The sequence below is a fragment of the Adiantum capillus-veneris genome, chromosome 19, assembly GCF_014529385.1.
Source record: "Adiantum capillus-veneris isolate H3 chromosome 19, ASM1452938v2, whole genome shotgun sequence".
Lineage (NCBI taxonomy): Eukaryota > Viridiplantae > Streptophyta > Polypodiopsida > Polypodiales > Pteridaceae > Adiantum > Adiantum capillus-veneris.
Window position 1 is genome coordinate 72237621 of NC_140949.1, and position 27001 is coordinate 72264621.

At 44.0% G+C, this 27001-nt stretch overlaps 1 protein-coding gene across 2 annotated transcripts in view; it reads left to right on the top strand.

Moving 5' to 3' along the window:
• Positions 1 to 28: 28 nt before the first annotated feature.
• The window catches only part of BS14A (BET1P/SFT1P-like protein 14A), a 32682-nt gene continuing 5709 nt past the window's right edge, over positions 29 to 27001 (top strand). Inside the window, exons 1-4 of one of the 2 annotated variants that reach the window (XM_086490792.1) lie at positions 29 to 177; positions 513 to 645; positions 798 to 854; positions 992 to 1051. In XM_086490792.1, the coding sequence (XP_086346918.1) occupies positions 164 to 177; positions 513 to 645; positions 798 to 854; positions 992 to 1051 (264 nt within the window). In that variant the 5' untranslated portion in view covers positions 29 to 163. Of the gene's footprint in view, positions 178 to 494; positions 646 to 797; positions 855 to 991; positions 1052 to 27001 lie in introns of both variants that reach the window. The other variant, XM_086490791.1, reaches the window with a different exon arrangement.

Consider the following 27001-nt stretch of genomic DNA (forward strand, 5'->3'; position numbering starts at 1 on the left):
TCCGCTCTCCACCGTCAATCCGATGACGGGGGTCTTCATTGTGGTCCAGGCGGGTGGACCCTGGAATTTTACAATTAAGGCTTAGTTTTACAATTTCGTTGAGTGCAGCTGTATTTGATTTTTCATTCACCGTTTCTTGCCACATCGTGTTTGCTTCTGCGACATGAATTCACGCAGGTGAGTCTGTAAATCGCTTTCGTTTCCTGGTTTTCCTCTCAGATCCACTCGCAGCGTACCCAAAACAGGCAAAATGCGGCATGCACATCTTCCCGCAGAGAAGATCGACGTTGATCTGCTTGCATTTGCGTGATCGAGAGAGAGAGAGAGAGAGAGAGAGAGAGAGAGAGAGAGAGTCACGAAGACCCTGTGACACATTATTCCGAGCAACAGAGGGCATAAATGGATACAAAGAAAAACTAGTTATCTTGTGGCATTGCTATTGTCAATCATACACTGTATCTGCCAAGTGTACATGTAACTATATTATACTGCAGGGATCATCGTGGTGGTAGGTCTGCTTTGTTTGATGGTCTTGAAGAGGGCATTAATAGAGCATCTGCCTCGTACTCTACCCATGAGATCTCTGAACATGATAATGAAAGGGACATGGATGGCCTACAGGATAAAGTTACCTTTCTGAAAAGGGTATGGCTTTATCTTCTTGCACCACATTGAAGCTCGATTTCGCATATTAGGAGAAGTTGTTTCACGAGCTGAGCTAAAAATTGTTCCTCGTAACAGCTATATAGTTTATTCGAGTCTGAAGAGCTTTTTTCTTTTGCATTTATGGGTCGCAGTTGACAACAGATATACATGAAGAAGTTGAGTCACAAAATAAAATGCTGGACTTTATGGTAAGCTTACTTACTAAGGAGGTTCCACAATGGAGGAATGCCTGACAGGGTTATAATACTCTAATAGTGACCCACATGCCTATGGATTATGTCATTGTTAATGTCTTTCCTTTTTCCAATGTTTATCATTTTACCAGGGAAACCAGATGGATACATCAAGGGGCATGCTTTCGGGAACTGTTGATAGATTCAAAAAGGTGAGATTATATCTTCTTAAAAGACAAAGGGACATTCTGTATCACGTGCCTAATTTGTTTCCATAGATGAAGGTGACATTTAGTAGAGGAGCGGTGGTTGGTTTCACAACAGTTTTGTGCACATTGCACTTACTAGCTTACTATTCTAGACATGTCAATTTGATATGATTTTTGTTACCTATCACACAATAAGGAATCACTGGACGTGCACACATCTTAAAGTATATAAATCAGAACAAAAGAACTTCTAAAACGGACAACATAAAATCTGCTAAACATGAAGGAGACCTTCTTGCAAGTAATAATTAATGTCCCATGGTACAAGTGTGTCTTTATATGTGACAATGAGTAACAAGAGTAATATTGCTTGCTACACAATGCTTGACGTATGGAATCACCTAGCTTTGCATGTGCCTCGAACAAAAAGGTCTAAGGTGAAGGAAAAGAAAGAACAATTTAAAGCAGTTACACATGAAAGGAAGTCTCTTTATTAATCTGACGAATGTGCTTCCTCAAATCGATGATACTCTGGTTTTACCTGATGTTGATTTTCTTAAAGATTGTAAAGTGAAAAGAAGGAGAACGTGAAGGGTATGTGATGGCCATGCATGTAGGGAAAGCAAAAGTGCTTGTAGTTGTTTGGCTAATAGAGTTTCTACCAAGGAACTTTAACCCATGTTTATTGTGTATCTTCATTCAATGACGATTTTAAGCTTCTTTGCAAATCTATGTATGCAAAATGCAAGAAAAGTTATGTATGAGCTAATAAGGTTTTAGGCTTATGGAGGTTGGAAAACGCCAAGCTTGAGGGTGCTGAGGGATTCTTGTTGAGAGAGAGGGAGTACGTGTTGCCAAAGGGCCTGTTGTGCTCCTTGCTCATCTGCCAAAGAGTGCTAGCTTTGGTTTGCTTATATATTTTCTTACCCAATTTGCCCTATCTACTTTTGTTGGGAAGTCACTTAAATTAATAAGTGAAAAATGTCACAAATAGGAAAAATAGGCTAAATGCACTGGAAAAATCTCCTAACTGATTCTAATGGATTCTGATGGGAATACTGATGATCATGCTGTGTGCAACTAGAGAATATGCATCTATACCAAGTGACTGGGCATGCACGGTCTACGAATAGACTCACAAAATTGTCAGATCACTTCTAATGTAGATTGACTGGACTGATTGAATCCTGATCATGCTGTAGCTTGTCCACGGACACATAGGGTTGGATGTGTCACGTGACATTCCCTCCTTTTCAAAGTGAGGTATTGGTACCGAGCTGTATGGCGTTGAGGGAGATCGTCAACAGCATCCGGAATCTTGGAAGGGACTTTTCGCCGGCCCACACTGATGTGTGGGTCGTGGGGCACTTGAACTTCATAAAGGTCTGCAACGCTTGCTTCTTTGGGCCGCGCCGAAAGTGACAGAAAGTCTTCTGTGGCTCCTTTCATGCTTCAACTTCGTCGAGAGTCATGCTTCTTTCGTCTTCAAGAATCTCCATGGCTGAAAATTCCTGAAACCATTTCCAACACAAAACCATGAACATGAATGGAAAAAATCTTGTCCGTGCTAAAGACTGTGCATGCAATGTAGATGAACTAAGAGACGGAGTGCCAAATCGTTCATCACACACACGCAAACAATGAGATCGAATCTTTCTCTTATGAGCTAGAGCAATCAACTGTGGCAATTCACAACAGAAATGCCATGCTTGGTGCTCAAAACTTTCATGTGTTCGTTCGGAAACTGTGTCATGCCAAGAAGAGACATGGAATGTGACTTTCTTACCTATATACTTTTCAGGTTTTCATGAAAAATCCGCATACATTCGCGCTCTTCTATGAGTGAAACGTGCTCAATGTACAATATGTCATGCCTAGGAAAAGGGATCACATAAAGACGCTGACTAAAATAGAGGAAACGATCACGAATGAAACACTCGAATAATGCGTGCGTATCAATCATGCGAACACATAATACTTCTTGTGAGGGTTCCTTGGACCTAGGCTTGAGAGCCAAGGTTGGTTCTTCCTGAAGAGGTTCTTTGGACCTAGGCTCAAGAGCCAAGATCGATCCTTCGCGATTGATCGAATCTGCAACGATGTTAGCTTCGCTAGAAAAAGCATCAACTAACACATCATCCTTGTGAACAATCACGTCATCTTTACGCAAGTCATCATGCTTGTGACAAATCACATCTTGATCATGCAAATCATTATGCTTGTGAGAAATCACATCTTGATCATGCAAATCATCATGCTTGTCATTGTCCATCAAATCATCACGCTTGTCATTGTCATTCAAATCATCATGCTTATCACAATCATGCAAATCCTGTGTATCATGTTGTGGAGAAGAAGAGACTAAGAGAGTCTCCTTTTTCCGAATCTCTTGCATCTGTGCCTGCACTTGAGAAAAGAGTCGCAAGAACTCTTTCATGTGTTGGTCGCTCTTTTGAATTTTCTTTGATGGCTTTGTTCTCGCGATCGAATTCTGCTTGTCTTGCTTTGCTCTCGCGATCAAATTTGGCTTGGCTTTCTTTTTCTTCCAAGCAGTACTGACGTTGTATGGTTGCCATTCCTTCTTTGTAGTCACGATCTATGGTTGCCCTTCGTTCTTCGTAGGCCTTTCTTTTTGCTTCTCTTTCTGCTTTTGTTTCTTCGCGTTCTAACTTTCTTTTCTTAAACAACTGCTTCAACTCCTCCATAGGAGTTAGTGCAATCCTTGTCGTAGATGGGGAAGGGTCGGAAAAACCTCCTGGTGGGGAAAATTCTTCTTCGCCTCTCTCATGCTCATCACCTCCAAGCGAAGTATCCATTCCGCTTCGAGTGATGACCATTCTGAAGTCGTGGGTTCTTGTGGGTTTTTGTGGTCTTTGGTTCTTAAGTTCTCGAGGAACTTGGGTTCTTGAGGGTCTTGAGTTCTTGAGGTTTTCTTTTGCTTGCAAATCGCGTTTGAGAAGTATCGTCTCTTCACTCGAGTTCTACTCTTTTCTGCGGGCGCACCCCTTGGCGGCCTTGCGCTCACACCAAGGTTGCTTTTTCCCACCTCACGTCGATTGGTCGGCCGCTAAGTGCACGGTTCGCTCTCAATGAGTGAAAAGAGACACAAGGGGAGGTTGGACAAGCCGTTTGAGAAGGATCTTCTCTTCACCCGAGTTCTACTCTTTTCTGCGGGCGCACCCCTTGGCGGCCTTGCGCTCACACCAAGGTTGCTTTTTCCCACCTCGCGTCGATTGGCCGGTTGCTAAGTGCACGGTCCGCTCTCAATGAGTGAAAAGAGACACAAGGGGAGGCTGGACAAGCCCTTCTTTCTTTGGATTCCTGTCACTCTCCAAAAAACACGATTAGGAATCGACACGCCCAAGTGAACTTGGGTTCGTGCGATTGCAACAAGCAAAAAAAATTCTTGTGATTCTTTCCTTGAGTGGTACAGAACACTGTCAAAGCTCTGATACCAATGTTAGGTGCAGCGGAATGAATGTTTGCACTTTGCTCAAGATGAGTGCTTCGAACTGTGCTCAAGGTTCCTTTTGTTCTTATGGAAGGGAGAGCCTTCCGTTCTTAATGAGAGAATGCTATGATCACAAACAAAGTGAATGGACACTGTGCGTGCAAGTGTACGAGACTGAGAGATAGAGAGAGAAGAGAGATACGGCACCAGAGATGTTGAAAAACCCTCCTCCGAAGGCCCCACCTCGTCGGCGAGAGTGGTCTACTTATTGATTGCACAAAGTGGTACAATGACGACAGGGTGGTCTCGTACGGTCACGTACGTTTTGTCCACGTACGAAGACGTACGTTACTCATCGAAGTGGGAGGGATCCTATGCCAAAAGGTAACCCAAAAATCTTTCAAAAAAAAAAGCACAGTCAACGGACTAAAAAACCGGTCAAACGTACTAAAAAACCACCGGACGCAACGGACGCCTTGACCGGACGGGACGCCACCGTAGGCCTGGCGTCCCGTCTGACGGACGAGAACAACCCTGAATGATGATGCATGGAAACTGATGCTATGCCGGTGACGACGACGGGGATGGCGACGACGACTTAAGGGATGAAATCTGTGGTCTTCTATCTGCTGTCCATAAAAACGCTATGGCTGAAAATCTGGGACTGATTCCTGGCTGGTGAAAACGCTGTTTTGGCTGCGTTTTTGGAGGCTGAAAATGACGATCTTCTGCAATGTCTAGGGCTGAATTTGCAGGTTTCCTAATGGCTGAAAACGCTGGTTCATCTGCTGTCAATGAGGCTAAAAATGAAAACGCTGGCAGATCTTGGTAGCGTTAGTAAAAACGTTGGGCATCTGGGATTGTTGACGATGAAGCAAAGCTGTAAACGCCAGGCTAGGGGTGTAACAGACTTGGACACTCCAAGTCAAGAATCAACCGCGACAGCACCAAATAACCACTTCAAAACAATTCACAGATCACAATAGATTTGCACCGGCTCGGCGGAGTTCCGTGCCTAGAGATATTGGCCCTAAAGACTGGCGCCCCTTTCGGTATTTCTTTTTATATTAATCAATCATCAAAGTACAAGAGAGCGGTTAGGGTTTCACTCTCAGACTCTGCGTCCAGATGCTCTGAGAGGTGAGGCCCTCACCACTAATTTAAAGGTTACAAGGGATGCCCAACAGCAGAGCCCCAAAAGTTTGAAAGCAAAAGCAGATTCTCTCTCTCTCTCTCTCTCTCTCTCTCTCTCTCTCTCTCTCTCTCTCTCTCTCTCTCAATGAGAGTCAGAAAAAAGCAAGTTCTCTTTTTCTCTTTCTTTCTCCCAAATCAAAGCGAAAAGCTGAGATTTGCGTCGCTCAAAATTTCCCAAAAAAAAAAAAAAAAATCCGCCTCCGCGATTTCCGAAAATTAGGGTTTTTGGCAAAAATTAGGATTTGCAAGAATTTTAGGGTTTTTGGCAAAAATTAGGGTTTCTGCTATCCGCCACGTCATCACTTTGTGACATACCCACCTCTTGAAAGCATTGTAATTGACCGCGATTACGTCTGCAAAACTGACAAAAGCCATAAACCGTCTTAGCAGACACTGACTGTTAGTACCTATGTACTAGGAACACACATCTAGCACATGTACAAAATCGACAGTCACATCACACGACATCACAGGACATCACCAGACATCGCAGGACATCACATGACATTCAACATTCATTCGGATCTTAGACCATGATTTATCGGCAATGTAGCTAGCAATCACATCTAGGTCCAATCGGGACTTCATCGATGTCCGATTGACTAACCCCTATTGCAACCATGTCTATTCGAGATCAAGTAGACCAAAATGCTGCAGTCATTTCGTCTATCAGTTCCTGCACTCACAAGAAGTCAAGAACAAATCAGTACCATAATCAGGAATTCCATTTCATAAAGTCATCCAGCAGAATACTGTCAGCTCTCAGTATCCCTGAAGCTCAAAGAGACATCAGTGACTTTAGTATCAAAATCGAGGCATCTGTTGACAAGGGAGCGGAGTGACTCCCCTCTTGTGCATCCCACTGCACCGGATCTCTGGCGAAGCTGAATTCTGGGTTCCGTTTGGAGTAGACTATGCTAAACCAAAGCATCGAGGTAAAGTTTCACAATCCGAGGAGTATCTGCTAGGTCCTCCTCCTCCATCCACTTCGCATCAAATGCAGGAAAGTTCTTGAACTAAACCAAGAACCGCCTTCGGACTTTACCTTTCTTTGTATCGTTATGTGCCAAAATCTGTTCAGGAACAAGGATCTCCTCGTTTTCTTCAACTTTGGGTTGTTTATCAGGCTCCCCATCATCAGGTACATCACCCTTAACAGGGTTCAAGAGACTCACATGTAATGCATATTGTGAATCCTCCAAGTATCTGGCAGTTTCAGTTGGAAGGAGACATCATTCATCTTTTCAGTTATCTGGAAAGGTCCGTAGTATCACATACTAAGCTTTGGAAAAAGCCTCTCCTTTCCCTTTTTCTTTCGCAGGCGTGCCTTCTCAAAAGTAAGAGCACCCAATCATCCTCCTTCAGTTTCCAGTCGTGACGATGGCGATCCACTGCCTTTTTCTGTCGTTCTTGAGACTCCTGTAAAGTCTCGCGAACCTTGGTAAAAGCCGTATCCAAATCTCGCGAATATTCATCCGCTTCCAATATCTAATCTTTCGTGCTCAGGAAGGATGGAACCTTCGCAGCACTTTCAACAATCTCACATGGCGTCTTCCCCGTCGAAGAGTGTATCGTGTTATTGTAGGCAAATTCCACCAAAGGTAAGTTCTTTTCCCATTGAGTCTTCAGATCCGAGATACAAGACTTCAATAAATCTAAAATCACTGAATTGGCAATCTCAAATTGCCTGTCAGTCTTCAAGTGGAACGATGACGAGAACTGCAACTGCGTGCCAATGTTCTCCCAAATTGCCTTCCAAAACCAACTCATAAATCTGGGGTCTCTGTTGGAGAGAATCGTCTCAGACGTGCAATGTAATCAGAAAATCATCGTGATCATTCTGTATTCTTGGGAGATAAAAAAAAATGAAATCCATTTCAATATTTTCTCAGGGGCGGGTGGGTATGGGTAAAGGCTGTAACAATCCCTGTGCTTTATGCCTGTCAAACTTGACCTTCTGGCATACCAAGCAACTGCGCACAAACTCTTCCACGTTCTTCTTGAGTCACGGCCAAAAGAAGTATCTCTCTACCCCTTTCATGGTGGTAGCAATGCCGCGGTGACCCGTAAAGGGTGGACAGTGGCAATCAGTCATAACCTTTTCCCTCAACGGCTGTGTAACGCACAACATAGTCTTTTTCATCAAGTAGCCTTCCTGAAGGGAGTATCCAGCTACTGTCTCCCCATCCCGTATCCGTGTGAAAATATCTGCAAAATCTGTATCTGTGGCATACCGATTGACCATATCCTCGAAGCTCCTATGATGTATCGCGGAAATAGCCAGAACCAACGGTTTCCTAGACAAAGCATCTGCCACCACATTCTTCTGTCCCTGCACATGGACAATCTGGAAGTGAAACTGTGACAAGATGTTCTCCCACCGCATCTGCTTTTCCGAAAGCTGCTTCTGTGACAAGTAGCGCAAACTCTGTTGGTCTGTAAAGACAGTGAAATCCGCTCCGAGTAGGTAATGCCGCCACTGAGCAAGAGCTTGGATAACTGCCAAAAGCTCTTTCTCATAGATCTGTGCTGTCATCTCCGGCCTAGAGAACAAACGGCTCTCGTAAGCTATGACATGGCCTTCTTGCATCAAGACCGCACCCAGACTACGACCACAAGCATCACAATATACTTCAAATGACTTCTGCAAGTCCGGCAAAGTCAAAATAGGTCCCGTAGTCAATTTCTCTTTCAATGTCCGAAAGGCAGTCACCTCTGTGGGTCCCCACGAAAAAGGTACTCCTTTCTGTGTCAAGGTATGCAAAGGGGAAGCAACCTCTGCAAACTTTCGTATGAACCGCCTGTAGTACGAACACAGTCCCAAGAAGCTTCTAACTTCATGGACATTCCTCAAATCGGGCCAATTACGGATAGTCTCTATCTTGGCCGGGTCTATTTGCACTCCTGCTGTTGACACAAAGTGTCCCAAAAAGTGTATCTCTGGTAGGAAAAATTCACTTTTCTTTGCATTAATCACTAACGTGTGATCTCGTAATGCCTGAAAGACTTGAAGTAGATGAACATTGTGTTCTGCCTCATTCTTGGAGAAAACAATGATGTCGCCAAAGAAAGTGCCAACAAATAGCCTGTACTCTCGAAAAATCCTGTCCATCATCCGGTTAAATGTCGCAGGAGCATTGGTTAAGCCAAAAGGCATCACCAAAAACTCAAATAACCCAAAAGTCGTCCGAAAAGCTGTCTTGTAGACGTTTCTTGGTGCTAGCCTGATCTGATGATATCCACTCTTCAAGTCAATCCTGCTAAAGCACGAGGATCCCTGTAACCTGTCGAGTATATCATCGATCCTAGGAATCGGAAATCTGTTCTTGACGGTGATTTGTTGAGAGCTCTATAATCGATGCACATTCTCCAAGATCCGTCTTTCTTCAAAAACCAACAACACTGGAGAGCAATACGGTGAAGTACTAGGCTGGACAAGACCCTTTTCCAAGAGGTCTTTCACTGGGTTCATAATCTTTTCATTCTATACTCGGCTCACACAATAAGGTGGCCGATTCGGTGGCGTGCTTCCAGATATCAAATCAATGGTATGATCTTCAGGCCCTCTCAAAAGCAATCGGCATGAGTGTGGAGAAAAAATCTTGGCGTTCTTTTGATTAGGTCAAGACATATTCAACCTTTATCCCGCGTTCAGTTCTCTCCCAAAAGAATGAGTAAGAAATTGAAGTTCATCAAGTACAATCTCTAAGCCCTTCATTTATCAAAGTCGCTTTCTCGGTCCGGTAGTCAACCACGGCGTAGTTCTTGTGGTGCCAAGGGATCCTGAGTAGAACGTCACTCGCGTGCCCTGAACACCCTTGTCATCGCAAACCAAGTTTGCCAATGCTCTGTTAGGGAATAAAGGCCTAAGTGCCTTGTACTTATTAACTTATAAGTTAAAAGACTTATAAGTGAGGGGGCCCAAGTGTGAATGGCCCCCTAGTCACTTACTCATATACTCAAAGGTCAAGCCCAAAATGTAACTATCGTGACTTTTCCCAAACTTCTACGAGTTCTCTCTCTCTCTCTCTCACGTTTTTCTCTGCGTGTGCTTCTTCTGCGCCACTCTCCTCTTCTCCTTCACTCTCATTGCATAGAGTAGCAAGTGGGCTCTCTCTCCTCCCCCCCCCACACATGGTATCAGAGCTTTAGGGTTTCCAAGAGAGCCATTTTCGCAACACAGATCAGAATTCTGTTCTTGCTCGCTGCGGGAAGGATATTCAACCGTTTTCGATCAACTCTGTCGCAAAGGGATCCTCTCACCGTGTAGAATCGACCTCCGGTGACAGTTTCCCCAAAATTAGGGTTTCAAAAACTGGCGAACAACAGCCTATTTCTACTAAAATTGACCAATTTCGGGGTCAATTTGATGCAATTTTATTAGGGCAAGTCTCACAGGTCAATCTTACAGGTGTTTCCACCAACGAGGTTCTGAAAATTCAGCAAAACAGGTGTTTACAGGTCTGATTTTTGCCCTAAAACAGGGAATTTCAGCAAGCAAATGATGTATACACCTTGTGGAAACCTTTGGTAAGGGTTTGGCAGTGAATGTACGCCGTTTTGGGGTGATTTCGCGTGAAATTTGCTCGCTGTTTTTCTGTAACAGCAAACTGTTTTTGCCTGATTGCGCACATTTGGGCGTGTTTAGGTCGGCAAAACAGGGTTTCAGTGTTTGCAATCACTCAGAATGGCTTCTAGCAGTGAAAGTGGCAATTTGTTGCACATTCGCAAGCTTGAAGGGGCCCATAACTTTGCTATATGGAAGAAGCAATGTTATAATGTGATGTTGCAGAAGAAACAGGCGAAACCTATTAAGTTACAGGGTGTGAAACCGGATGATATGGAGGTTGAAGAATGGGAAGAAGTGGACGAGTTGGCTCGCTCCACGATCATGCTTTCGGTGTCTGACAATTTACTCTTCAATGTAGAGAATGAGTAGACAGCATGGGGCATGTGGAAGCGTTTAGACGAGTTGTATGCACAGCAGAGTGCTGCCAGTAAAGTGTATTGGCTTAAGAAGCTTATGGATCTCCGCATGAAGGAGGGCACGCACATGTCAGTGCACCTCAATGAATTCAATTCTATTTTCAGCCAACTGACAGAGCTGAAATTCACGATTGATGAGGAGTTCAAAGCTACTTTTCTTCTATGCACATTGCCCGAGAGTTGGGATGTATTCCGGACAGCTCTTAGTAACTCAAGTGCGTCACTTAAGTATACAGATGTAGAGAGTTCTCTCTTGATGGAAGAGATGAACAGGAAGAACACCACAGGTGGGTCTTCTAATGCATTGCACTTGAGAGGCAGGTCTCAATAGAGGGAGAAATTTGACAGTAAGGACAGGGCACGCAGCAAATCTCGTAGGAAAGATGTTGTGTGTCATCATTGTGGAAAGAAAGGGCATTATAAACGGGAATGCTATGAGTGGAAGAAAGAGAAGAACAAGGGTGCTGAAACTGATGCAAAGGACAAGGGAAATGCCAAGAAGAGCACTGTGTTGATTGAGGAAATCAATGTTGCTAGTAGTTGTGACAGTGACAGCAGCACTGATGTACTCAATGCCTCTTCTGTGGATGCACATACCCTTGCTGTGGGTTCTGATGTGGACATGCATACTTGGATTCTTGATTCAGGTGGCTCCTTTCATGTAACACCTCATAGGGATTGGTTTACACAGTACTCAGGTGAGGTGCAGGGCACTGTTTATTTGGGAGATAACTATGCATGTGACATTGCAGGTATTGGCAGTGTCCAGTTTTCCTTTGCTGATGGTATGACTTTTGTTTTGCACAAAGTGCGCCATGTGCCACAACTCAAGAAGAGTTTGATTAGTACAAGGCAGCTATGATGCAGGCTATCACACCACTTTTGGTGATAGCAAGTGGAAAATTTGTAAAGGGGCCCGGATTGTAGCCAAGGGTTGTAAATCGGACACTTTGTATCCTTTGCATGTATCTAGTGTGCGTGACCATGTAGTCGCCGTAACCGAGCAGCCAAGTGTTTCTTTGTGGCATGGCCGGTTGGGACACATGAGTAAAAGAGGAATGGAAACTCTGTCTCGTTGTGGTTATTTGCCGTGTTTGAGGTATGCTGATTTTTCTCATTGTGAGCACTGTATTTATGGTAAGCACAGTCAAACACCGCACAAAAGGTCTCTTTCTTTGAGGTCTGACAGGTTAGACTTAGTGCATTCCGATGTATGTGAAATGCCACAGTTGTCCTTAGGGGGAAAGAAATATTTTGTCTCGTTTATCGATGATGCTACACGTAAGGTGTGGGTGTATCCAATACGTGCTAAAAGCGATGTTTTGGATACTTTCAAGAAGTTTCTTACGTTTGTTGAGAATCAAACAGACAAGAAGCTTAGGTCTTTGCGCTCAGACAATGGGGGGGAGTATGTATCAAAAGCATTTATTGACTTTTGTGCTACTAAAGGTATTAAAAGAGAGCTCACGGCTCCTTTTAATCCCTCTCAGAATGGAGTTGCAGAGAGGTTGAACTGGACTATCCAAGAGAAAGTTCGGAGTATGCTGTCACATGCTGCATTACCTCGTGGTTTTTGGGCAGAAGCTGTGCAAACAGCTATTCACTTGATTAATCGCTCACCTAGCAAGGCTTTGGATGGAAAGGTGCCTGAGGAGGTGTGGTCTGGCAAGCCACCCTCATATGCACATTTAAGAGTGTTTGGTTGTGAGGCCTATGTTCACATCCGGAGTGAACTGCGCACCAAACTAGAACCAAAGTCTCATAAATGCATTTTCCTAGGATATGGTGAGGATGGTGAAATGGGGTATAGATTATGGGATCCCGCATTAAGGAAAATCATACGCAGCAATGATGTCATCTTCAATGAGAATTGCATGCACAAACAGCCCACAAAGGTCGAGGAAGTGTGCCGGGTTGTTTTTCATGAAGATGTTACATATGGACAGCCAAGAAGGCCCAATGTTCAGCAGCCTTTACATGCTGAAAATGGTGCTGAAAATCAGCCATTAGCTGCTGAAAATCAGCCCCAACAAGTTGCCATTGATGCACCACAGGTAGGGGAACAGGTTGATGCTCCTAGACCGCCCGTTGTTGCGATGCAACCGGCTGAACAGCCTGCTGTTTTTGATGGTTTACAGGTTGAAAATCCACCTGTTATGGATCATTGGGTGCGTAGGTCTACTCGGGTGACAAGGCTCCCCGATAGATATGAACCGTCTTTGGACTATGTCATGCTTATTGATTGTGGTGAGCCGTCTTGCTATAAAGAGGCTATGCAACGGGAAGACAGTAAGAAATGGTTCAAAGCAATGGTTTCGGAAATGCAGTCTTTGGAGAAAAACCATACATGGGACTTGGTTGATTTGCCTAAAGGGCATAAGGCTCTGCCATGTAAATGGGTTTACAAGACCAAGGTCACATCTGATGCTTCTTCTAAGTACAAGGCACGTTTGGTTGCTAAAGGGTACAAGCAAAAGCATGGTGTTGATTTTGATGAGATCTTTTCTCCTGTTGTAAAGCTTGCCACATTACGTCTTGTTTTAGGCCTGGTTGCTTTTGAAGATATGGAGTTAAAGCAAATGGATGTCAAAACAGCGTTTTTGCATGGCGATTTGCTTGAGATGATCTATATGATGCAGCCAGAAGGTTTTGTGTCAAAGGGGCAAGAGAAGAAAGTATGTAGACTCTTGAAGAGCTTGTATGGTTTGAAACAGTCTCCCCGTGCATGGTATGACAAGTTTGATACATTCATGAGGTCTCAAGGATACAAAAGAAGTAATTCTGATCACTGTTTGTATATCAAAACGGCAAGTGATGGATCTCTTCTATTGCTGATTTTGTATGTTGATGACATGCTTATTGCGGGTAAAAATGTCACGGAGTTGGATGCATTACAGCAAAGCTTAAAGAATCGCTTTGACATGAAGGATCTTGGTGATGCTAATCATATTTTGGGCATGCGTATCTCTCGAGATAGACCCAACAGGCGTCTGTATCTATCTCAACGAGATTATTTTAATAAGGTGCTACATCGTTTTCATATGGATGGGGGAAAGGCACTTGGTACTCCGCTGCCTCCATATGTAAAACTGACTGCACATGACTGCCCAAACACAGATGATATGCGGGCTGAAATGGCCAAGATTCCTTATGCATCAGCCGTTGGTAGTTTGATGTATGCTATGGTTGCTACACGTCCGGACATTGCATTTGCGGTGGGAGTGGTAAGCAGGTACATGAGCAATCCTGGCAAAAAGCATTGGGAAGCAGTGAAGTGTATCTTGAGATACTTGAAAGGCACTAAAGACTTGTGCATTTGTTTTGGGAAGAGTGAGACATCTGTGCATGGCTTTACAGATGCAGATTTTGCTGGACATCCAGATTGCAGGAAGTCTACCTCTGGATATGTGTTTACATTCACAGGAGGTGCAGTTTCTTGGATTTCTAGACTACAAAAATGTGTTGCTTTGTCTACCACTGAGGCTGAGTATGTGGCTGCCACTGAGGCATGCAAAGAAGCTTTGTGGCTCATGCGTTTGGTAGAAGAGCTTGGCATTAAGTCACCGGTTCCTGTGCTACACTGTGATAGTCAGAGTGCTATTATGCTTGCAAGGAATCCTGTTTTTCATGCCAAGACAAAGCACATAGAGGTGAAGTATCATTTTATCAGGAGTGTGCTTGATGACAAGAGCATTACCCTTGTCAAGGTGCACACAGATGACAATCCTGCAGATCTTTTGACCAAGGGTCTTCCAGCAGAGCGGTTTGCATATTGCCGTCAGATAATGGGTGTTGGATGAGTAAGCGCATGATCAGCTGATGTATCATAGTTAGCTGATTCTTTGATCTCCCAAGGTACATTGCCTTTAGGTGGGAGGTTGTTAGGGAATAAAGGCCTAAGTGCCTTGTACTTATTAACTTATAAGTTAAAAGACTTATAAGTGAGGGGGCCCAAGTGTGAATGGCCCCCTAGTCACTTACTCATATACTCAAAGGTCAAGCCCAAAATGTAACTATCATGACTTTTCCCAAACTTCTACGAGTTCTCTCTCTCTCTCTCTCTCTCTCTCTCTCTCACGTTTTTCTCTGCGTGTGCTTCTTCTGTGCCACTCTCCTCTTCTCCTTCACTCTCATTGCATAGAGTAGCAAGTGGGCTCTCTCTCCTGCTCCCCCACATGCTCGGTGTAATGGCAACATCCCATCCGGGTGCCAGTCGAACTACCTCCGCCTGTGGCGTCAGTCTGTTGGGCGTATTTCCAAATCGAGCCACCAATTCCAAGTGAAAAGAAGTTGGCCTTGGCTCCTTCAAAAGAGCTTCCTGATCCTTCACGTTGCCCCAAAAGCGGCAAAGTTTGTACTTTCATTCATTAGATTCAGTGTAGGTCCCACGCCATGTGGTACCAGTTTTGCTTTTTTTCTATCTGCCTTTTCTGCCACATTCCTCAGCTGCTCTCGAACTCTCAGGCTTGTCGTCGTCTTTATCATTCTATTCTTTCTATGCCTTTTTAGGGCACTTTGCGGAGATATGTCCATGTTTCCCGCATCCAAAGCACTTCCCCTCTCTGATGAAGCAAGCTCTCTCTTTCATGAGTAAGCTTGGGTCGTGCATCCTTTTTCTCTGGGTTGCTCTTTTTCATTCTACTTTCATTCCCAGAAGTCTGTTCGGCTCATTGTGTCATGGCCTCATCTGTGGGGTAGGTCAGACTGCCAGAGTGAATGGCAAAGCCCCGCTTCGCATGACTCATCAACTCCGGAATAGAAGCTGACTTCTGTTCCAAGCAGTGATCTCGGATCTCTGTAGGTAGACCCAAGGTAAACCGCTCAATCTGTTCTTTGAACGAGATCTTCTTGAATGAAGAGGCGGGTAGAAAAGAGTTCCAGAATCTTTCACAGTAAGAATTCACTGTATCGCTCTTGGTCATCCGGAGATTGTTCCAAGCAGCTCGTATATCTCGCTCAAACTCTTGAGTCAACTAAGAAGAAATAAAAAGCCTCTTGAATTTCAGCCATGTAACTAGCACAGTCTTGCTTAATAGAAGCGTGGACCATCAAGTACGAGCATTCCCCTTAAAGTAAGAGGCAGCTCTCCGAATCTTGGAGTGCTCTGAATAGCGTCCTGCGAAAGTGATGTCAAACTGTTGTATAAAAGACAAACCTTCGAAGCATCTGAGTATCTTGAAAAGTATCAAACTTGATCGAGTGGCCACCTTCCTTAAACTCTCGGACTTTCTTGCTTTTATCTTCGAGAAAGTCATACTGGTTGGCTTTGTAAAAAGTCTTCTTGTTCGCAGAAAACTTTCCGTCATCGGAATTTGAGCTGTCTGTAGACGAGTCCTCAGTAGAACTGTCAGTCTCTGGGCGAGATGTAGCCTTCTTTGCCTTTTTCTTGCCCTTTCTGAAGCTTTGTTTCTTGCTTCGCTTTTTGCTTTTTTTGTCTTCTTCGCTCGAATCCGAGGAGCTAGAAGAACTGTCAGAAGAAGAAGAAGAAGAACTGGGTAGGTCTTCAAACTTGACGCGCTTCTTCAATTTCTTTGCCTTGTCAAATGTCGACCGACGACCCAAATATCTCGGGAAGTCAGTACCTTTCTTCTGCTTTTTGCCGTGCTTTTTGTCTTTCTTTTTCACGTCGAAAAGCTGAGCAATCCGTGCAACAACCACGTTCTCCAGTTCCTTCTCCGTATATTTCTTGGAGGCAAAAGGTTTCTTGAGAGCAGGTTTCGGGAGTGGTGTTGTGGTTCTCTGCCACTCCATCTGTACCTCTTCTAAAGAGGTCTGGTTCATATATTTTGCCATCTTCGGGTCCTTGGCAAAACTGAGCATCATCTTCGTTGCATCGCCAATCAACTGGCGACACTCCATCTCTCGCCGCTCTGCCTAAGTAGGCCAAGGCGGGCCGTACTCTTTGCCGGAATCTTCCTTGTGATCCCTGCCCGCATCTCCAAATGTAGAGGGAGTCGATTGATCATTGCCTGAAGCCATAGGTGCCGCGGAAAAAAATTTTCGGGGATCGGATTTCCCGTAGAAGAGAAATCGGCCGTGCTCTGATACCACTGTAAGAGACTTGGACACTCCAAGTCAAGAATCAACCGCGACAGCACCAAATAACCACTTTAAAACAATTCACAGATCACAATAGATTGCACTGGCCCGGCGGAGTTCCATGCCTAGAGATATTGGCCCCAAAGACTGGCGCCCCTTTCGGTATTTCTTTTTATATTAATCAATCATCAAAGTACAAGAGAGCGGTTAGGGTTTCATTCTCAGACTCTGCGTCCAGATGCTCTGAGAAGTGAGGCCCTCACCACTAATTTAAAGGTTACAAGGGATGCCCAAAAGCAGAGCCCCAAAAGCTTGAAAGCAAAAGCAGATTCTCTCTCTCTCTCTCTCAATGAGAGTTAGTAAAAAGCAAGTTCTCTTTTTCTCTTTCTTTCTCCCAAATCAAAGCGAAAAGCTGAGATTTGCGTCGCTCAAAATTTCCCAAAAAAATAAATAAATAAAAAAATTCCGCCTCCGCGATTTCCGGAAATTAGGGTTTTTGGCAAAAATTAGGGTTTGCAGGAATTTTAGGGTTTTTGGCAGAAATTAGGGTTTCTGCTATCCGCCACGTCATCACTTTGTGACAAGGGGGGTGTGTGGGCGATGACCAAAAATGCTAGGCTTATGGAGGTTGGAAAACGCCAAGGCTTGAGGGTGCTGAGGGGTTCTTGCTGAGAGAGAGGGAGTACGTGTTGCCAAAGGGCTTGTTGTGCTCCTTGCTCATCTGCCAAAGAGTGCTAGCTTTGGTTTGCTTATATATTTTCTTGCCCAATTTGCCCTACCTACTTTTGTTGGGAAGTCACTTAAATTAATAAGTGAAAAATGTCACAAATAGGAAAAATAGGCTAAATGCACTGGAAAAATCTCCTAACTGATTCTAATGGATTCTGATGGGAATACTGATGATCATGCTGTGTGCAACTAGAGAATATGCATCTATACCAAGTGACTGGGCATGCACGGTCTACGAATAGACTCACAAAATTGTCAGATCACTTCTAATGTAGATTGACTGGACTGATTGAATCCTGATCATGCTGTAGCTTGTCCACGGACACATAGGGTTGGATGTGTCACGTGACATGAAAACGTCTCAAACTCGACGGCCTGACTCCCTTCATTGAACTCCTTCGTCTTCTTTGCTTATTTGGTCACTGTGTAACAGACTTGGACACTCCAAGTCAAGAATCAATCACCACAACACCAAATAACCACTTCAAAACAATTCACATATCACAATAGATTTGCACTGGCCCGGTGGAGTTCCGTGCCTAGAGATATTGGCCCCAAAGAGTGGCGCCCCTTTCGGTATTTCTTTATGTATTAATCAATCATCAAAGTACAAGAGTGCGGTTAGGGTTTCACTCTCAGACTGTGCGTCCAGATGCTCTGAGAAGTGAGGCCCTCACCACTAATTTAAAGGTTACAAGGGATGCCCACAAGCAGAGCCCCAAAAGCTTGAAAGCAAAAGCAGATTCTCTCTCTCTCTCTCTCTCTCTCTCTCTCTCTCTCTCTCTCTATCTCAGAGCCAACAAAATAAAAGCAAATATTCTTCTCTCTCTCTCTCTCTCTCTCTCTCTCTCTCTCTCTCTCTCTCTCTCTCTCTCTCTCTCTCTCTCTCTCCTTGGCCAATAGTGTAGAGAAAAAGCATCAACTGAAAATTCTACCGCAAAAAGCAGCCAGCGCATATCTCGGGACTATCGTACTGCCACGTCAGCAGGCTAGCGCATTTTCCGGAATTCTCCTGTTACCCTAGGGTTAGGGTTTCCAGGAATTAGGGTTTGCTGAAAATTAGGGTTTTTGGCAGATTTTAGGGCTTGCAGAAAATTAGGGTTTTTTGGGCAGAAATTAGGGTTTGTGCTATCGGTAGCCACGTCATCGCTTTGTGACATACCTCCCTCTTGAAAGCATTGTAATTGACCTCGATTACGCCTGCAAAACCGACAGAAGCCATAAACCATCTTAGCGGACATTGATTGTTAGTACCTACATACTAGGAACACACATCTAGCACATGTACCAAATCGACAGTTACATCACATCACATCACAAGACATCACCAGACATCACAGGACATCACATGACATTCAACATTCATTGGGATCTTAGACCATGATTTATCGGCAATGTAGCTAGCAATTACATCTAGGTTGAATCGGGACCTCATCGATGTCGAATTGACTAACTCCTATTGCAACCATGTCTATTCGAGATCAATTAGACCAAAATGCTGCAGTCATTTCGTCTATCAGTTCTTGCACTTAAGAGAGTCAAGGACAAATCAGTATCATAATCAAAAATTCCATTTCATAAAGTCATCGAGCAAAATCCTGTCAGCTCTCAGTATCCCTGAAGCTCAAGGAGACATCAGTGTCTTTAGTATCAAAATCAAGGCATCTGTTGACAAAGGAGTGGAGTAACTCTCCTCTTGTGCATCCCACTGCACCAGATCTTCGGCCAAGCTGAATTTCTGGGTTCCGTTTGGAGTAGACTATGCTAAACCAAAGCATCGAGGTAAAGTTTCACTATCCAAGGAGTATCTGCTAGGTCCTCTTTCTCCATCCACTTCGCATCAAATGCAGGAAAATTCTTGAACTTAATCAAGAACCGCCTTCAAACTTTACCTTTCTTCGTATCCCTATGTGCGAAAATCTGTTCAGGAACAAGGGTCTCCTCATTTTCTTCCACTTCGGGTTGCTCACAGCGTCACCATGAAACGCGTTTCGATAGGTCTCGACAGGTGAAACGTTTCGGACGTTGAAACGTTTCGCTCGCCAAGTGAAACACAAGCCGTTTCACTAACAACAAGTTACCATAGTTTTAGTTTCAAAGTCGCTAAACGCACGTTTCGGTCTCACGTTTCAATGTGCTCTAATTTTGGACTAAAACGTTTCGTGGTGAAACATCGCGTTTCAGGGTGAAACGTTTCGACCTTGACCCTTCACGGGCTATCCAATAATCATCCAGGAGACTTAATTTTCATTGGTTCTTTTTATTAAGTGTTTTAAAATTAATTAGGCTAAATTTACTCTAGCCTAATTCTCATTGGTCCACTTCAAAGGTCATCCAATAGGAATTGGGTACTCCTTGTGGGCATCTGGCCTAGGGAGCTGACATGTGTCCCTCATTCCCTTTGTGTAAAGGGAGCTTGTGTGTGTGTGTGTGTGTGTGTGTGTGTGGCCTTCTCTCTCATCCCCTACTTGCTAGGCTCGCCCCCTCCTATGTAGGGATATTCAAAGACTTTTTTGGTCACACACAAAGCATCCAATTCCCTTAAGGTTGACCTTTGGACACAACCTTTGAATTTTGGAACCTTAGCATTTTGGATGTCTTAATGGGCTCAACCTTAGGGTCTTTTAAGCCCATTGTTACACATGGTTCTTCTGCAGATGGCCCCCCCCTTTGGATCCTTATTTTCCCTCCTTTGGATCCCTACTGTGGCCGGTCTGCTAGCTTAACCAATATTCCAGCTTTTTCTTCCGTGGCACTTCCCCATATTAAATGATCAGTTTAACATGAGAAAATCATTTAGGAGAATTAGGTATTGATTATTAGGAGGGAAGAGCATCTCTTTCCTTACCTATGATGGCACCTTTGGTGCTACGGACAAAGTCTTGGCCTTTATCCAGACGGAGATATGTCCTTATTCCCCGCATCCAAAGCACTTCCCCTCTTTGATGAAGCGAGCTCTCTCCTTAGAAGTAAGCTTGGGTCGTGTAACTAAGTCAAACTTTGTAAATAATTAATTTATTTACGAGAAAAGAATTATCTAATTAGTTGTGTGCACACCAGAATAGACCTAGCAGTTCTAAGGCCTCAGGTGAGCCTAAATGCGGGCCAGAACACCTCAAAGGGACCTTAGCAGAAATTACCCTGAAGCCCTAGTGATTGGGAAATCGGGTCTTCAGAAAGGGGTAAGCAGTAGCCTCAGATTTTAGGCTCAGAAAAATACGCGCGTCAGTACAAGCACATGAATGAGATGGGGTCCTTAGAACAGTGACCCTAAGGCTAATAAAGCTAATAAAGCCTTAGGGTAAGTTTCGTTAAATTAAATTTAACGGTCCGTGCCCGGGCGGGCGGCGGACAAGTGTGAACAGGTAAAGGCGGTGCAGTGCCAGTGCGGCATTGCGCCGGCAGACCTTTGGTGTTCTCATAAAGAATCATTGGTAACATTTGTTAGTTAGTTGCACATTTTAATTAATGAGCTAGAAGTTTTTAAAGTCAAAAGTTGAATGGTTTTTAAGTTTTTAAAGTAAGTGTGCCAAGTGGCACACTTACCAATGCAAGCTTTCACTCTCACTCTCCCTTATCTCCTAGCGCCCCCTCTTCATGCATGAAGCCTATTTAAGAGCATCAGCGCCCCCTTCACAAGGGCTGGCAGTGCACCTACCCCCCCGCCCCTAATGTGAGCGTGCTCTACGGGGTGGAACCCTGCATTGAAGCTTGAGAGCAGCCCCTTGCGACATATGTGGCAGCCTTGTGCTCCCATTGTCAAGAACAAGGGATCTCACAGTCATAGACACCTTCTGGTGAAGTTTCATCGCGAGAAGCTGCCGTAGACGCTCTCCTAGCAGTGCGGCGGTTGTAATTCTCTGTTTTCAGCCCCTAATCACCTCGATTAGGGTTGTTTTCAGCAGATCAACCATAGAAATTCTCTTCTCTCTCCTTATCCTAAGCCTACATCAAGTTTGGTGCGATTCCATCGCGAAGAAGACCTCTGTTTCAGCGTAGGGGTGTGCACAGGTAAGAATTTCAGGTTATGTGTAGAAAATTACAGCAAGCATGTGCGTGTGCATTTTGCTTGTTTCTCTTTTGTGTTCGATGCATGAATGAATGAGCATGAAGGCAACACATAACGGAAGATGGACTCTCCTCTGTGAGAGCTTCCGATGAGCTGTGTTGGAAGATAGACTCTCTTTTCGAGAGCTTCCAACCAGTCTCGCAGAAGAGGGGAAATCCCCTAAGCAGAAAGAAAGTGGAAACACTTTCTCAGTCAGTAGTCAGAACAGAACAGAAGAAAGAATAGAGGACGGGCGTATGTCCCGTTCCTGTGCTTGTAAAGATTCTCCCTTAGTAATAAAGATATTCTCTTTATGGGGGGGGGAGGGGGGGGCAGCCCATCTTCTGGTCCCCAATGAAGTGTCAAGTTTTCTTTCTCCCTCTAATTCTCTTGAGTATTTGAAGTGCAATTAAACGTCAGTTTACGCTTCCGTATTTTTGTGACAGTGGTATCAGAGCAAGGTCCTCTCTCTCTTCCTTAAGGGATTGACGACTCTTGGCAGACTGCAGAAATGGGAGGACGCGAGATAGAGTTCTCTCTCCTTCAACAGCAGGTGGAAGAGTTGCAGAAAGCTCTCTCCCATCCAGAAGTCCAAAAGATTCTCCATACTCTTGAAAAAGGGAAGGAGAAAATGCCGATGGGGTCGGGAGAAATCCCGCAGAACCCAAAGGCGCCACAACCAAGGAAAGATCCTTTGATTGGAACCTCCGGCATGCACGAGAGGCAGAAGAAACCTCCAGAACGTCATGTGCGGTTTAATCCAAAAGTTCAAGAGCAGGATCCCCCTGATTCCCCTCAGTTCTCTTTCATGAAGGATCTGGATGACATAGTTGCTCCGGAAGACATGTTTCTCGACGATCCGTCGCAGCAAGAAGTGCATTCAAGGGAAAGGACTCCTGTCCACAAGGAGTCTAAGCATAGAAAGAAGGAGCACCATAAGAAGAAACACCATAGGCAGAAAACATTCAAGTCGGGAGATAAAGATGTGAAATTCGACACCTACAATGGACGGCGTGATAATGACAAAGCTTTGGCTTTCATCCGCCAATTTGAAGTTGCATTTGCAGAAGGGAATTTTAAGGAAAGATCCAAGCTTCGTCAGTTTGTACCTGAAAGGCACCGCCAGCAATTGGTGGTTAACCCTTATCCTGGAAGATCGCAAACCCCAAGATTGGACTGCTTTCAAGAAGGAGTTCTACGCACAGTTCTATCCTCCAGACTATGGGAAGAGGTAAAGAAAGAGTGGGATCGACTTTCACAGTCAGAGAACGAAACTGTTCCACGCTAGGTTTTGGGACGTTCTCTTGAAAGTCACTCCATTCAAGAAGATTGACGATTCGGAGAAGATGCGCAAGTTTGAAGCAGGTTTGCATGAAGCCTTGCAAAAGGCTATGAAGCTTTACCCTCGAGGTAACTTGCAGATACTTATGGAATCAGCCCGCATAGCTGATGGAATACATGACAAGGGTACTCCCAGGAAGATGGAGCAAAGTACTTACCATGCCAAGTAGAAGGCTCTCCATGAGCAGACTACCTCTTCTACTTCTTCTCAAAAGAAGAAAAGAACCGCCTCCGAAGCAGAAGCAAAGCCAAATCAGCCCAAGAAAGGGAGATATCTCTCTCCTACTGAGTTACGAACCTACATTAGTGAAGGAAGATGCTTCAAGTGTGGACAAGTTGGTCATATGAAGGATGACTGTCCTACCAAACCTCCACAACCACCCTCTTCCAATGCAGTCCCAGATGTACAAGGAAATACAACCAAGGATGGAAAAGAAAGAGCTCTTCTCAAAGCATGGGGTAGTATCAACAACCAGCGGGCTCTTATTTTGTTTGACCCTGGTAGTACAGACAACTTCATCTCTACCAAGCTAGCTGACGACCTGAACTTGCAGCCCAATCGTTTGGAGTCTCTATTCAAGCGCAATCTGCTTTCAAAGGGCAGAACTCAAACTCTACTCCAATCATAGGGAAGTTGAATCTAAAGGTCGACGATTACAAAGATCAAAGAGTCTTTCTTACTAGCTTCACTTGAAGGATGCGATGTTATCTTGGGAATGCCTTGGCACTACAAGATGCATCCCATTCCGGACTATGTTCAGAAAACCTTATCCTTTGCTCATAAAGGAAAGGAGTATCTTGTACTTGCAGATGCAAGTGATTGGCGTATTCTTATCGCCAATCACATTGCCATCAAGAAAGAAATGAAAAAGTGTGTTTCAGCGTACTTGATTTTTGCAAGAGAGAGAGAGATGTGTCTGTTTCACAACTTTCTTCCTCTTTAGAGCAAAAAAGACTTAAGTTATTAGAAAGTTATAAAGATTGCTTTGCAGATGAACTTCCAAATGAACTCCCACCTCCTCGACCTGAGGATCATACAATTGATTTGATCCCAGGAAGTTCTCCTCCAAATCAGCCCCCTTATCGAGTTAGTCTAATGCAGCAAGAGGAAATTCTCAAGCAGGTTAACTAACTTTTGGAGAAGGGCTTAATAAGGCCTAGTACTTCTCCATATTGTTCACCTGTCTTGCTAGTACAGAAAAAGGATGGCACATTCCGCATGTGCATAGACTATAGATCCCTAAACAAGATCACAATCAAGAATCGATTTCCAATCCCTCGGATTGACGACATTCTTGACAAGTTACAAGGAGCAAGTGTCTTTAGTCGTATAGACTTGAAGAGCGGTTATCATCAAATCCGCATAGCTCCTCAGGATGTGCATAAGACTTCATTTAGAACAACCTTCGGGTTGTATGAATTTCTAGTGATGCCTTTTGGGCTTACTAATGCACCAGCTACATTCAACAGTATGATGGATAGAATCTTCCACTCATATGGAAGTTTTACAGGCGTTTTCTTTGATGACGTCTTAATCTTCTGAGAGTCGGAAGACGAACACTATAAGCATCTCGCCTTAGTGTTTGAAGAATTACGCAAACACAAATTATTTGTGAATGCTAAGAAGAGTGAGTTCTTTCTAAAAGAAATCCACTATTTGGGCCATATAGTATCTCACAACCAGGTGAGAATGGACCCTGATAAGATTCAAGCAGTTATAGAATGGCCTACGCCAACTACAGTACATGATGTACGAAGTTTCCTCGGCCTCTGTTCCTATTATCGGCGTTTCATTCGAGCTTTTGCTGCGATAGCAGGTCCCCTCCATGACCTGACAAAGAAGAGGATTCCATTCCATTGGGGGTCTGGACAAAAACAAGCTTTTGAAAAGCTTAAGTATCTACTCAGTCACGGACCTGTTCTCACCGTCCCTGATCTTCGCAAACCTTTCGAGGTATACTGCGATGCATCTGGAGATTGTGTAGGAGCAGTTTTGAACCAAGAGGGTCACGCGATAGCCTATGAAAGTCGGCGCCTTAAAGATGCAGAGTTGCATGTCTCCATATACGAGAAAGAGCTAATGGCAGTAATTCATGCTCTTTCCATTTGGAAACACTATCTATTAGGAGCTGATTTTATTGTCAAGACAGATCATCAAAGTCTTCGCTACTTCCTCACACAAAGAAAGTTATCAGAAAAGCAGATGAGATGGGCCAACTTTCTTTCTATGTTCCATTTTCAGATTTTACACACTTCTGGAACAAAGAATGCAGCTGCAGATGCTCTCTCCAGGCGGCCAAAGATCAATGCACTAACAACAATTTATCATGAGGAACTAGAATCTCTCAGCGAGATGTATCCTCAAGATCCAGACTTCGCCACAATTTGGGCAGATCTTCAAGCTGGTCACTCAAGGCCACCTTATTCCATTAGGGATACTACGCTCTATCGTCAACAAGCAATATGCATAGCTCAGCCCTTACGACAGAAGGTGATGGATGAAGCACATAATTCTCCTTATGCCGTGCATCAGGGAATTGCTTCCACCACTAGTGCCCTCGAAAGGTATTTCTTTTGGCCAACACTCCGTGCGGACATTGAAAAACATGTACGTGAGTGTTTAGTATGCCAAAAAGTGAAATATGACAGACATAAAGTTTATGGCAAGCTTTAGCCGCTCCCTGTGCCTAACACGCCATGGGAAAGTATTGCCATGGATTTTATTACGGATCTTCCTAGATCCAAGAATGGAAATGATGCAATCTGGACTATAGTAGACAAATTTAGTAAGCAAGCCCATTTTCTTCCAGTAAAGAAGACGATCAAAGTTGATCACATGGCTAGAATATTTCTAGCTCAGAATTTTAAACACCATGGATTGCCAAAGACTATTGTGAGCGACAGAGATCCCCGCATGACTAGTCTATTTTGGCAGGCATTGTTCGAAAACTTGGGAACTAAGCTTGATTTTTCATCAGCTTATCATCCTCAAACAAATGGTTAAAGCGAAATCGCTAATGCCACTGTTTTAGATCTCCTCAAGTGCTATGTTTCGGAACGACAATCCGAATGGAAACAGTACTTACCAATAGTTGAGTTTGCGTATAATAATACCATACATTCCTCAACTGGTAAAGCCCCCTTCGAAATTATTTATGGGAAGCCACTCTTACTTCCTATTATGGTAACCAAAGAAAACATCTTCGCCGCAGATGAATTTGTGCGTAATATTGATGTTGCCCATCAACAAGTAAAGCAAGCGATTCTTCGTATTCAAGAGCAACAGAAGAGACAAGTACAGAAGGAATCTCAATCTTGAAAAAGGACAATATGTCCTGCTTCGGTTTGAGAAAGCTAGATTGAAAAAGCGGATCGGCAAAGGGAAAGTTGTCAAACTTTCCCATAGATTTTACGGCCCTTTCAAAATTACAGATAAAGTCAATTACGTGACTTTCAGATTGGATTTGCCTTCTCACTGGCGCATCCATAATGCTTTTCATGTCAGTCTCCTCCGACCATATGTTGGACCTCCTCCAGTGGCGCCCGTACAAGAAGATCCTCCAGAAGTCGAAGAGACTGAGGAAATCCTTCAACCTGAACAGATAATACACCACTCGGAGAGACAACTCAAGTCGGGGAGTCTACATCGAAAGTATTTAGTCAAGTTCAAGAATTACACTCCTTTAGATGCAAAGTGGATGACTGAGTCCGATCTTAAGGACTACCCCGACATCTTGCACAGTTATGTTGACGCTCTACAGTTGAGGTCAACTGTTTAGAACCAAGAGGGATGTAACTAAGTCAAACTTTGTAAATAATTAATTTATTTACGAGAAAAGAATTATCTAATTAGTTGTGTACACACCAGAATAGACCTAGCAGTTCTAAGGCCTCAGGTGAGCCTAAATGCGGGCCAGAACACCTCAAAGGGACCTTAGCAGAAATTACCCTGAAGCCCTAGTGATTGGGAAATCGGGTCTTCAGAAAGGGGTAAGCAGTAGCCTCAGACTTTAGGCTCAGAAAAATACGCGCGTCAGTACAAGCACATGAATGAGATGGGGTCCTTAGAACAGTGACCCTAAGGCTAATAAAGCTAATAAAGCCTTAGGGTAAGTTTCGTTAAATTAAATTTAACGGTCCGTGCCCGGGCGGGCGGCGGACAAGT